At 39.0% G+C, this 13320-nt stretch overlaps 2 protein-coding genes and 2 non-coding genes across 4 annotated transcripts in view; 1 reads left to right on the top strand and 3 right to left on the bottom strand.

Moving 5' to 3' along the window:
* The window catches only part of Sf3b3 (splicing factor 3b subunit 3), a 38448-nt gene extending 26164 nt beyond the window's left edge, over positions 1-12284 (bottom strand). Inside the window, exons 1-9 of the mRNA XM_051201375.1 lie at positions 12052-12284; positions 9628-9768; positions 8306-8632; positions 7464-7636; positions 6653-6794; positions 5143-5255; positions 3242-3379; positions 2264-2367; positions 570-735 (exon numbers count right to left, since the gene is read on the bottom strand). Coding sequence (XP_051057332.1) covers positions 570-735; positions 2264-2367; positions 3242-3379; positions 5143-5255; positions 6653-6794; positions 7464-7636; positions 8306-8632; positions 9628-9697 — 1233 coding nt within the window. The 5' untranslated portion in view covers positions 9698-9768; positions 12052-12284. The remainder of the gene's footprint in view (positions 1-569; positions 736-2263; positions 2368-3241; positions 3380-5142; positions 5256-6652; positions 6795-7463; positions 7637-8305; positions 8633-9627; positions 9769-12051) is intronic.
* On the bottom strand, positions 3585-3670 carry LOC127234791 (small nucleolar RNA SNORD111). The gene has a single exon (XR_007835611.1). It is a non-coding gene; the product is annotated as a small nucleolar RNA SNORD111 (small nucleolar RNA).
* LOC127234792 (small nucleolar RNA SNORD111) lies at positions 7967-8045 on the bottom strand. Its single transcript, XR_007835612.1, has one exon. It is a non-coding gene; the product is annotated as a small nucleolar RNA SNORD111 (small nucleolar RNA).
* Positions 12285-12487: 203 nt separating the features above from the next.
* Positions 12488-13320, top strand: part of Cog4 (component of oligomeric golgi complex 4) — a 33960-nt gene continuing 33127 nt past the window's right edge. The window contains exon 1 of the mRNA XM_051201374.1: positions 12488-12694. Within this exon, the coding sequence (XP_051057331.1) occupies positions 12536-12694 (159 nt within the window). The 5' untranslated portion in view covers positions 12488-12535. The remainder of the gene's footprint in view (positions 12695-13320) is intronic.

Genomic DNA, 13320 nt, shown 5'->3' with positions numbered 1-13320 from the left:
GACAGCAAAGAATGCACAGAGAAACCCTGTCTTGAAAAGCAAAGCAAAACAAACAAACAAACAAAAAACCAAAAAAAAAACAAAAAACGAAACACTTAATGTAATTTTTTCAGAAGCCACAAAGGAACTTTGACACTGAGTGGAGTTTTGTTATATATAACCTGTACCTGAAATTAGTGTTTTCTTCCACTTAAGTCAAATTACACTGAATAATTATAACTTTGTCACTCATAAAAACAATATTAACAAGTTTATAGGTGTTTCAATTACCTTAACCACTACTTCAAAAATTTATTATACCCATTATTAGTTATATATCTACATATATGCTTATTATATGGCTAGCCAACTCATATGTTAACTACACTAAGACTGTCTCAAAACAAACACTCCTCTAGACTGATAGTTTTGAGGCACTGAACTCCTTTAACTACCAGTTTTTCACAGCAATGATTCCACAGACAAGCTGTCCGTAAGACTACAATTCAACCCGAGGAAAACTTTAAATGATCACATTTCAATTTAATAATGGGCTGGCACAGTGTAGAGGTGACTTAATAAGGTCGTACCTGGCAAAACAGAATAGGAGAGAGGCTGTCCAGTTCATCAACCAGCACAAGGTTTTTGAGTGGTCTGGGCTGAAAAAAGAATGTGTCTCCTTCCTCTAGTGGCATGGCAGATGAAAATTCAGGTTCTTCATCATCATCTCCAAGATGGGCAATTTGATATAAGTAGCTGGGGAAAAGCAAAGAACTTTCTTTGACATCAGTTATGCATAAACGATAGAGCACAGTCATATTTCAGTTTATGTGGAAATGGGATGGGATTCCAAAGTTAGCTGTAAAATCTTCAAAGGGAAATGAAAAAAGGTAATTAGGCAAATGGCATGTTAAGGAAAGAGTATGAACTAGTGACAGCTCAGCTGGAGGAGTACTTAATATCCAAGCATGGGGCCCTAAGTTCAGATTCCCAACACCCATGTAAAAATGAGGATGCAGCAATATCCCAGAGCTGGGGAGACAGACATGGATCCCTGGAGCTTGCTGGCCAGCCAGCCTACACAAAATCAGTGTGCTTCATTCAGGTTCAGCCCAAGACCTTGTTTCAGAAAATAAAGAGCCTTGAGGAAAATACCTGATATTGAGGTCTGGCCTATAGACTCACACATGTATCTACTGGAGACAAGGCAGAAATAGCACAATCTCCTAGAAAGTATCTACATTTTAATTATGAGAAAACAGAGCTTAAATTAGTGTTCTGCATATATGTTAGCAGCTACTGGCAAGACCTTGTCACTCATGTAATTTGAAGTTGTGGATATTGGTTTTAAATTGGTAATTAGAGTAGAGAATTCTTCCATTTGGCAATGAAAACCCACCAAAGATTGTTACTGCAGACATAAAGGAAATAATGTCCCTAAGGATTGTCCTAACTTGTTGAGATGGCATAGAGACAACTCTATAAAGAATGGATTTTGCAGGAAACCTAATCCAGTTAAGTTTCGATTGGAACCATAAAAAGAACTGCATCTGACTAAAAGCAATAGAGGAAACATAGAGATCTCACAAATCATTAGAAGCGTTTCTTTTAGTCATTAACAAAAAAATCCTGATCATGGCACACTGGTGATGTGAGCAAGCAGTGTGGTGCTTCAAGTTTAGGTTGCACAAGAAGTACTTGTGGAAACCTCTCTGGTTTTTAGTTTTCTAGAGACAATCACCTCACTATGTAGCCCAAGGTGGCCCTTCCAAGGGCTGGGATCCAGGTATGTGCCATCACACACTCAGCTAAAGGTATTTTTGCAGACATTCAGAGACAGTGACTGAAGCCATGAAGTAAAGGAAGCACAAAAAAAAAAAAAAAGAACACAAAATGGGACTGGAGGGAAGCCTTGGGAAGGGGTGGTTTAAGAGCATTTGCTGTTCTTACAGAGGCTCTCAATTTTCTGGAACTCCAGTTTCGGATGCCCTTTTCTGGCTTTCTACATGCATGTGTTGCATATACATACACTCAGTATATATTTACATAAAATGTGAAATAACTTAAAAAAGAGAGAGAGCAAGAGAGAGAATATGCAATAGAAAAAAAAGGCTGGGAGATATGCATACAAAGAGAAAATGAGAGTAATACTTGTTCTGAAAAACCTTTATTACTCTGTGAAAACCTCCCTAGCTCTGAAACCACAACAACCACACCTCCCTTATGCCAACTTTTACTATTTATGGTAAGCAAGGTAAACTGGGACAATAAAAGGATTACTTACTGATTTCCAAATTCTGATGCCACAAAAAGGAAGCCCGTTTTAAGAACACACATTGCAGCAGCAACAGGAACAGTATCAAAGTATTTCAGGCGGATCTCAGTTACCTGGAGCAAAAAGACTAGTGTAAAGGCAAGTGCAGATTGGCCACAAAAGCCTGCTGTTATATACCACAAGCAGAACTAAGTATAAAAAACAAAACAAAAACAAAAACAAAAATCCACTATGCTCAGGAAACAAATGATAACTCAGACTGCTACTCTGTTTCAACACCAAGTTAATTTAGACTGAGTCTGTATGACACAGAAAAATTAAATGACTACTGAACCTTTACAAACCCTACCAATTCTCAATTAAACAGTACCTAGGTAACTAAAAATTGCCCAATGTTAAGGACCACATCAATAAAAGACCATGCATATTATCCACTTAGAGCTTTCTCCTATTCACATTAATTATTGCTATGGCTTTACAAGACCAGATACTCATCAGCCAGAATGGGAAAACCCATTTTCATACTCAAACTCTAAAGTAACCACTTTCTTGGGTATCTAAATTTCTTTTTGCTTTCTTTCTTTAAATTAAAATTATGTTCTTGCCTCATAATTATACATCCCAGTCAGTTTCCCCTCTGTCCACTTCTGCCAGCCCCACACTACCTCCCCTCTCCCCAGATTCACTCCCACTCCATTTCCTCTTAAACAAACAAACAAAAATGAGCTGGCCCCCATGAGACCACAAATAGAACAAAGCAAGATACAATACAAGGCAAATGCCCTCTTTTTGACTTGTCAAGTATCAGCTGTACTTACTCCCCATCTTAACACAGGGAAGTTATGATGTCTAGATGGTTACAAAGCAGCTTTGTAAATCTTACATGTATATATAACAAGTACTTTAGACAAGAGTTTTAAATTATATTCAATTAAAAATAGACTAGAACAAATACATGTTTATCCCCTCCTTCCATGGTCTACTTACCATATCTTCATCTGTCTCCAAAGTGATCTTAAAGATATCTCCCTGCTCCGTTTGGGCCAAAAAGAAGAACATGGACTTGGTCTTATGGGTGGCAGAGCAAACAAAAATCATTCCTCTTTCAGGGTCATCCAGGTCATTCTAGCAAGGCCAAATATATAATCAATATCTTAGAAATAGTACTCTTTATTCTAGAATTCAGTACTTTAACAGGAGCTATACAGACTACTCAAGGTCTAACATACAAATATTAACCACAGTAGCTGCCAACTGAACAAAACAACTTGCCTGCAAGAAATACATACTAAACCCCCTGAAACAAAGAAACAGCTAATATTCCACTTTGCAGCCTGATCAGATCAGTAAGGCAAAAATTATCTCCAGAAAAATGTCAGAGAAGAGACATGAAATTAAAGTCATCATTTCAGGCTGTGAATAAAAATTTAAAAACAAAAACCACATTCATCCACACTACCATGACAACAATCCATCACCAACCAGTCTGTGTAGTACCAAATTCCCACTTTATCCCTTAGAGGTGAATGTTATTTGAGTTTTTTTTTTTTTTATCTTAACTTATTTTCATGTATGTGCATTAGTGTTTTGGCTGCATATATGTCCGTGAGGTCAGAGATTCTGGAATTGGAGTCACAGACAGGTGTGAGGTACCAGGTAGGTACTGGGAATTGAACTTAGGTCCTCTGCAAGAGCAGTCAGTGCTCCTAACTTCTGAGCCATCTCTGCAGCCCCAGTGCTTTGAGTTTTTAACGTTACCATATTTTAACATAATTAATACACACACACACACACAAAATAAAACTACGAAGTTTTATAGCTCTTTATTGCCCCAAGCTAAATATAATTTCCTGGCAGTTAGATCCTCAGTAAATGTGTCTGATCAACAGTCTGGTTTCATTGTTTTTGTCAAGATTCGACTTCTATTTAGGTTTTTAGGAAACTAGTGGACTTCTACTAAGATCAACTAGCTAAATCCTATAAGGTTTAACCCAGAGCCAATAGTTTTTTTTTTTCCCAGAGCCAATATTAAAAATAAATAATTCAAAGCTGAGGGGAAACAACATAAGAAGTGATTCAAAATAAGATTGGTAATATATCCATAGGATGAAGACTGCAGAGGAAAGAATATCTATAAATCTCAAAGACCACCATCATATTCTACAACCTCACAATTAAGTAAATAGTACCACTTAGTGATAATTTGCTCAATAGGCAGTATTCCCCTAGCATGCACAAAGCCTTGGGTCCAAGAGCTGAATAAACTAGGCATAGTAGCACATGTCTGTAATCCTGTCACTTGGAAGGACTCAAGGATTACAGAATGCCAAGTTTATCCTGAGCTAAACTGCAAATTTTGAGCTTATTCTGGATTAGAAAATAAAAATAAACAAAATATTAATTTCCCCCTTTAAAAATACCAGTTTCAGATAAAGAGCACTTATTTCTTCAAATAACTAAAACTTGGCAACAAATAAATTTAAGAGACTATATTAGGGTCAGTGAGATGGCTCAGGAGATACCGATGCTAAGAATAACAACCTGAGTTTAACTGAAGACCCACACAATAAAAGGATAAAACAAACTTTTAAGTTTGTCCTGTCTGACCTCTACACATGTACCTTGGCATACATGCACAAAGAGAGATAAGAGAGATAGGCCAGGTGGTAATAGGGTACAACTTTAATCCCAGCACTCAGGAGGTAGAGGCAGGCAGATCTCTACGAGTTTGAGGTCAGCCTAGTCTATAGAGCTAGTTCCAGGTCAGTCAGGGCCACACAGAGAAGCCCTGTCTTGGGAAAAAAAGAAGAGAAAGCAACTATCCTGTAATCATAAAAATATAATTCATTTCCCGAACAACAGTCTTTCCTCTATGGCAAAGACCTTACCCGTCTCCTGGGAATTGGACATCGGATATCTGGTTGATCACCAAAGTTCTTATAGGTGATATAATTTTCAGAGCAGATCAGTACTCCACTTGGGCCATCTGACCCTCCAGGAACTGTAAGAGGAAAAAAATTTAAAAAAGCTTATCAGTAATTTAAGTTACTGTGTTGCTTTTATTTTCAACTGCTCTCCTCCTCACTTGATAAGGTTGTATGCCAGAAGCTGAAAGACAGGCAAGCCAAGTATCTTTTCCCTGATGTCCACTTTAAATGAAAGTACTTGGAAGGTAGGGGAGGCAAGAGGATCAAAAGCCAAGTCACCTTCAGTTACATATCGAATGTGAGGCTAGTCTGAGCTATAGGAGACCCTGTCTCTAAAAATTAAAATAAAGCCAGGAATGATAGTTTCCATCAGTAATTCTAGTACTTGGGAGGATGGAGAATCAAGAGTTCAAGATTTATCTAACTGGAAGATTTGAAATCAGCCTGAGCTGTATGAGACATTTTAAAAGGACAAAAATAGGGGCTCAGTTGGCAAAGTGCTTTCTATACAAGCAAGACGATCATTTAAAGCTATAAATGAGTCTCAGGCATTGGTGGCACACGCTTTTAATCCCAGCACTCGGGAGGCAGAGACAGGCGGATCTCTGAGTTCGAGGCCAGTCTGGTCTACAGAGCAAGTTCCAGGACAGGCTCCAAAGCAATAGAGAAACCCTGTCTCGAAAAACCAATAAATAAATAAATAAATAAATCTTATGGGCTGGAATGTGAAGACAAGTCAGTTATGAACATGAAAAGCATTACTATTATTGATGTGGGATTAAAGGCATGCATCAACAATGCAAGGCTCGGCCGTAAGAGTTATTAAATTGCACACTTTGTTTTTACAGACAAGGTTTCTCTGTGTAGTCCTGGCTGTCCTAGAACTCATTCTGTGGATCAAGCTGGTTGTCACTTCAGAGATCCCCTACTGGAATTTAAGACATGTGACACACAGACTTTAAAAGAAAAAAAAAAAAATCACTTTACCATCTTAATGTTTAGCCTCAAGAGAAATAGAAGCTTGGTACGATAACCAACATCTGTAATTCCAACACTAGGGGACTAGAGCAAGAATTGCCATGAGCTCAAGATCAGCTTGTAATACCTAACCAGGACTATAGAATGAGAACTTTCTAAAACAATAGAACAGAAACATACAAGGCTAAGGTTTGCTACAGGGAATTAAGACCCAAATCCTATGTAGTCAAACCTATTGAGCTTGGCCATAACATGAAGCAAGCAAAAGATAAAAAAGAGTCTGGAGAAATGGCTCAGCAATTAAGAGCACTGGCTGCTCTTCCAGAGACTGGGGGTTCAATCCCAGCACCCTCATGGCGACTCATAATCGTCTGTAACTCCAGGTCATATGGACCCAATGTCTTCTTCTATACTCCACAGACATACATGAAAGCAAAACACAATCATATAGTAACTTTAAGGGGGGGGGAGTAGTAACACTGGAGAAAAGTACCTGTAATAAGGAAGTTGCCGTGTTCCTCCAAGGGTTCACTGTATTTTCGAACCACATGATTTAAACCAAGGTCTAATTCATAGAAAGTGAGTGTCTGTTGGGTGTTAGCTGCTGCTTCCCCTGTTGGGTCATTGTCTGCTTCCTGTGGGACAGTGCCACAAAGACAAAACAGGAAGTTTTAGACTTAGAAAGAATATCAAGACCTTGCATTTACACAAGGAAGTAAAAGTTCACATATTCTAAATAGTTTGACAAAGTTCATGCTACTATAAAAATGATAGAGCAACAAGGATCCAGATCTTTATTCTGGATCCAGGGATGACACTACTAGAGGATGCTTGCTGTCTAGAGAGTGGTATGCTTTGCCTTTCTCTATTTCCCTTAAAAAAAAAAAAAAAAAACAAAAAACAGCAAATAGAATTTTTTATTTCTCATGCAGCTTCTTCCAATAAATACCTCAGTCCACAGACCAGTCACTTAAATCAGAGCAAAGGATATGACATAGTCAAATGCAAACATTCTGAAGGTTTTCAGAAAAGCATCTATAATGTGAAAAAGAACTGCTAGCAAGAAAGATTCAAGAGAAAAAATTTAAATAATAAAAGACTAATTTAAGATTTATGGATATAAGATTTCAGAGGAGCAGATATCTGGGAGGAAGTGGGGGAGCGGGAAGAGAAGAGGGAGGGGAAAGCGGGATTGGAATGAATTAATAAATTTAAAAAAAACCTACTTCTACACAATGAAGGAAATTATTTTAGGAAAAAAATTAAGATGACTGAAAAGGGGATAAAGAACCAGTTATCAGTACCTCATAATCCATTTCCAGACAAGCAAACATAGGATTTTCAAATCCTACATCTACTCCAACCACGTGGTACACTAGAGTGTTTGCTTTGTGGGCCTCCAGCGGAGATGAAATGGTAAGTCGGGCTGCAGCATCTCTGTTCAAGATATATACCAATTTTTGCTTCTCAATTGCACCTATAGTTGAAAGAGATGAAACATACCAGATTACCACATGATAAAGACACATATATACACAATGCTTATTTTTTTAAAATAAGATCATTAATAGTCATCACTAACTGTACAAGCAGTGTATAGCCCTCTTTTGTTAGCAAGCAACAAAATCATTATAACCCCTCCCTCCTAATAAAAAAAAAATCTTAATATTCCTCTAATTCTTCAAAAAAAAAATTTGAGGTGCCCTGAACTTACGGACATGGAGAAACACAATAGTAACTAATATATGTTAACTATTCTTTGAATTAAGCCTAGTGGTTTGTAACTGCTCAAAGGGTTGCCCTCTAGAGGCCTGATCAGCCACACAGAATCTCCTTCAAGAGCTCATCAGAGAAGAGACATGAATGTGAATCATCACTTCAGGCTGAAGAAAGCAACCACACTGACTACAACTAAGACCACTTCACTGTACCCTGTGCTGTAATGAATTTTTTCCAAGTTGATTAAGGCAGTTACTTTATGGACTTTCCTACTATTTTAAAAGGAAACCTTTAACAAAATTAACCCAATGTTAGCACATTAAGTGATAGACTGGAATACTGCAAAGATCACTGCATGATATATAGTACATTGAGCACATGGAAAAATCAAAGAAGCACTCAAGAGTAAATAAACTAAATCACTCACTAATCATAACAGCTCTCCCTTTGGGATCCACAGCTAAGAATTGTCCAGGAACAATACGGCGACATCCACTTTTGCCAAAAGTTTCTTGGTGAATTTTCTCAAACATATTCTTTGATGGCTGGTATTCCAAGATAACAATTCGGCCCGAGTCACTACCAACAACAATGTAGTCTTTGGTGCCTCCTGTTAGCCTAAAGGCCATAAGTGACCGGATAACACCAAATACTTCCACGGTGAGGAGGGTATGTACTTTGCCAGTGTTAGGGTCTGGGCGAAGTAACTCCAAGATTTTCCCACGAGAAACAACAATTTCCTGTTGTTTGGTTCCTACATCACCAAAAAATAAAGAGCATAAACACCCAGAATGAGCCCCCAAAATAATCAGGTTAGTTGAATAGAAAGGGCAGTGAAGACAAATGGAATTAGTTGGGGGAATCTATATTTTGAGTTAATTTATTCTACTTGAAAAGATACTTTCCCCAGAACTGACCTAACCAAATTATCAAAAAAGCTTTTTATAAAAGGCTACATTGGTAAAAACAACCTATTTTCCTAAAATTAGTTACCAATATACACAATCGGGAACTATCTGTTACTGATATGTTCCTGCATGAATTCAGATCCTTACGCTCATATGGCAAGCACTTTATCCATAATGCTAACTCTTACTTAGTTGCAGGCTTGAGCAACAATGCTTTCACCAGATAAGCCCTATTTCTTTTTTAAGACGGGTGGTGGTGGCACACGCCTTTAACCTTAGTACCCAGGAGGCAGAGGCAGGCAGATCTCTGAATTCATGGCCAGTCTAGTTTACAGAGCTAGTTCCAGAACAGTCAAGGATACACAGAGTCAGTCATAGGCTAGCCTTCAACTCATGCTCACAGTATCTCAGCCTCCTGAGTGTTAGGACTACAGGCATGAACTATCACACCCAGTTATTTTTTCAGCAAATCTGACATCAAACTCCACATTAAGACCTGTTGTGCTAGCTCTGAAAGGCTAAAGCAGAAAAACTACCAAGTGAGGCCACCTAGGACGAAAATAAGATGGTCTTTAAAAAAAAAAAAAAAAAAAAAAAAAGGACCATGACTTGTGCGGCTTATGTCTCTCGCATCAATACACAACTTGGGAAGAAATATGGAAAGAAATGCATCTGAAATTGAGTGACATAATATACCATAATTTAACACACCAATTTTTTTTGTAAATAGAAAACAATTCTGCAAAAGATAAGCACAAAAGATAAGCACACTATATGTGTAATTAATTAACACATGTATTAACTCATTTCAATTTACAAAATTAATACCTAGAGAACTTACCAGAGAAGTTGCCATGGATGGCAAAGCTGATGCCAGTGGCCCGTTGTAAGGTCAAGTTGTACAGAAACATGGTGACAAGCAAAACTGAGATACACAGTACTTCAAGTCTTGGCTATACCAATAGTATCAAGTCAAAGCAGGCTACAAATACAAAAACATAAAAATTACTGTTCTTAAAAGAAATTCTATATGGAAACTTCTGTTTGAAGATAGATCCAGTAGAGTTAATGCCTACTGCAGAGCACCACACTTATCGCTAAGAGTGCCTTTTCAAGCCAGGTACTGGTGGTTCACACCTTTAATTCCAGCACTCCAAGGCAGAGGCAGGAGGATCTCTGTGAGTTTGAAGCTATCATGGTTGTAGCCTGAGTTCCAAGGCAGCCAAGACTGTTTTCCAGAGGAACACTGTCTGGGAAAACCAAAAAGAGTGCCATTCAGGCAGGGGATGTAGCTTATTGCTAGAATCCTTGCTTAGTGTGTATGAGTCCCTGGGTTGCATTCTCAAGGGAAAAGAAAATTATAGCATCATTTATAGCTAGGCACCATTCTAGTACACCACATCTCAAATGAATCCTATGAAAGCCTACATATTGGCATGAACCTGTATTCTAAGCCCTTGGAGCTACACAGCAAATCCTAGAATAGACAAGGTTTCTTTGAATCAAGGTCTCATTATGTAGTTTGTTTTGTTTGTAGACAGGGTTTCTCTGTGTAGCTTTGGAGCTTATTCTGGCACTCGCTCTGTAGACCAGGCTGGCCTTGAATTCACAGAGATCCACCTGCCTCTGCCTCCTAAATGCAGGGATTAAAGGTGTATGCCACCAACACCAGGCTTCATTATGCAGTCCCTGAGTCCTGGAACTCTGAGATCTCCCAGGTACCAAGATTAAAAAATATCCGAGGGAGGAAGGAAAAAGCCAGGCATTATGGCTCTCTTCTGCAATCCTAACACTGGAGAGATAGAAGTAGGATTACTACAAATAAAGTGGCCAGCCTAATCTATATACTCAGTTCCAGGCTATAATGTAGAAACAAAAACATCATAAACTATGGTCAAAGAAACTTAAGCTCAAAAATTATATCCATTAACCAACATATAAAAAGTAGTGATCTGTCAGGAACTAGAACTTGCTAAATTAATGTAACATGACTGTATATTTTTTGTCAGACAAACAAAAATCTATGGGTAATGGTAGTCCAAGAGGCTACATTCACATCATGCAAAACTTAACTGCATGGTAAAAATTTCAGATCCATTTCCCATTGATCCAATTCTTGGGAATAAATCTTTCCATATGCCTATATATGTGTAAAAATATTCAAGAACACACATTTATGCCATACTTTGTCTTCTCTTTAACCAAAAGATGGATACTAGCTACACTCAATACACTGCAACTTCTTAATGAATTAATTTGATATACCAATAAAGAGCCATTTTTTTGCTACAAACACAGAGAATCTTATTCGATGGCTATATTACAATTCAATTAACCATAAATGTTAATACCTCATATACAGGTTCATGAATATACCTCTAAGATTTATTCTCAGAAGTTGAACTGGCAAATTGAAGGATTTAAATTTTAAAATAGTTAAATTTTGGTACTTCCAAACTGACTTTTGGAGGGTATACCTAACAATTTACAAGACTTGCACGTATGAGTTTCAGTTGCACCAAAGTGACATTTGCTTAGATGAACTTTGGTATTTTGGTCTTAGTTTTTCACTTGCACCTTATAATGCTCTATATTTGAGAATTTTGTGTTTGTGGCTACGGGAATGAAACCCCTGGCTTTGTGCAAGCGCCAGGTTACACTTCAGAACAGATGGACGATTAAAATAACGCCTATTCACTCATTAAACACTAAAACAAACGGGATCCCTATTACACTGAAGGGGATGCATCCTGGAGGACTATCACACTAGTACAACACCAAATACCAGGAAACTTTAATCGCCAAAACTTGGAAAGTTTCCCTCCCCGCCCCTGTCCCAATCTAAGAAGCCCGTGATTTCTTCAGTTCCAAGATCATCTCTTTTACATCTCATAAGTCTTCAGGCAGATATTATTAGTCTTTTTTTTTTTTAAACAGGAGAAAACTGGCTCAGAGGACAAAACAAAATTCACACCAGATTCTCGAATCCACACTGTTTTCGTTATTTACACTTCTTATACCTTCGCGTTAGGAATTTATTCCCTCGAGTGTCCCCCCACCCCCCGCCACCTCGGGCCTCCCACTCTAGAGACATACGGACTGCCTCAACCTCCCCGCGTGCTGGGAATATACGAGTGCGCCACCACGTCAGACTTGCAAGCCTTATTTTCAAGGACTCGTTCCCACTCTGCGAGGAGAAGCGAGGGGAAGAGCCCAGGAAGCCATATGCGCACCGCAAGCATTTTCCTAACCTATTCAAGCCTACCAAAGCTCTCCGGCCTAAAACTGCCTCTGCGACTCCCGCCAAAGTGCCGAGCAGCTCTCTTGTGTGACCGCTCTCCACTTCTTCCGCGACAGACAAGTTGCGAGGCCACTTTTTTACCCTGTTGGAAGAAGGATGGCGTCGGTATCCGATGGATGCTGAAGTCCTTCAAGGCCTAAGCCACCGCCAAAGCCAACCCGCCGGCGTCCGCCATTAGCCCTCAAGACGGGGCCTTCGGGTGGCGCGCGACGGGAAAAGGTATCTGGAGTCCGCCTGATAAAAAGATGTAATTTTAAAACGACTTACTCTTGCTTCTGCGACCTTTTAAGGTATTTGAATATTACAGTAGATTTGCTGTACAATGTAAAATTAATTTCGAAACTAGACTTCGAATTCATTGATCGGGCATTTCTGTGGACAGACCAAAGGTCGTCACGCCAACGCAGAGGGGACCTCGCGAGCCCGGAAGCGCCTAATAGGAACCAAGATGGCGGACCTGGAATCCCCTCAGAAGTTGTCAGGGGCGCCTCCGCCACCGGAGGGTGTGCGAGGAGGCCACTGCTCCGAAATCTCTACCGAGCTCATTCGCTCTTTGACAGAGCTACAGGAGCTGGAAGCTGTGTACGAGCGACTCTGCGGCGAGGAGGTAGGAGCTGATCTTTCTTTTTCCTGAAGGAATTGAGCGGCACAGGACATTACCAGGGACTTAGCTCCCTAAGACGCTTTAGTGAAGTTGGGCATTTGGATACACCTGTCAATTCTATTCTCTCAAGCTTATTTGGCTAGTTACATGGACTGTCTTCTTTCTTGGTCTTCACCGGTATTGATTTCCCTGACGAGTAAAACTGGTAGTGATGTGTGTTATTATATATGCATTGTGTGTGTGTGTGTGTATAAAATTGTTTGATTTCCAGAATAAAAATTGCTTTGACTTGAGAAGTGAAAAGTTATGAAAGTTTTTTCTAGATTCACTTAAGGGAGAAGTGATTGCAAATTAGCTTGAAGTTTTAAGACCATTTTTATAGGGAATGGTTATGTATGTAATTTTAGCATTTCAATTAAATGAAAATCTTTGTATGCGTTTGGACATTTTCTTATTTTGAGATGGCCTCGTTGTTGCCCAGACCGTCTTCACATTTGCTACCTTCCTGTGGCAACCTCCCAAGCTACTGGTACTGTAGGCAAGCTCTCACAGCTCTTAAGAATTTGAAAGCTCCCTGCTAGGCGTTTGAATTTTAAAGAATAAGGCACAGCTGCCTTAGTCACAGACAA

Source organism: Phodopus roborovskii, unplaced genomic scaffold (genome assembly GCF_943737965.1).
Source record: "Phodopus roborovskii unplaced genomic scaffold, PHOROB, whole genome shotgun sequence".
Taxonomy (NCBI): domain Eukaryota; kingdom Metazoa; phylum Chordata; class Mammalia; order Rodentia; family Cricetidae; genus Phodopus; species Phodopus roborovskii.
This window is presented reverse-complemented; position numbering and strand designations above follow the sequence as displayed.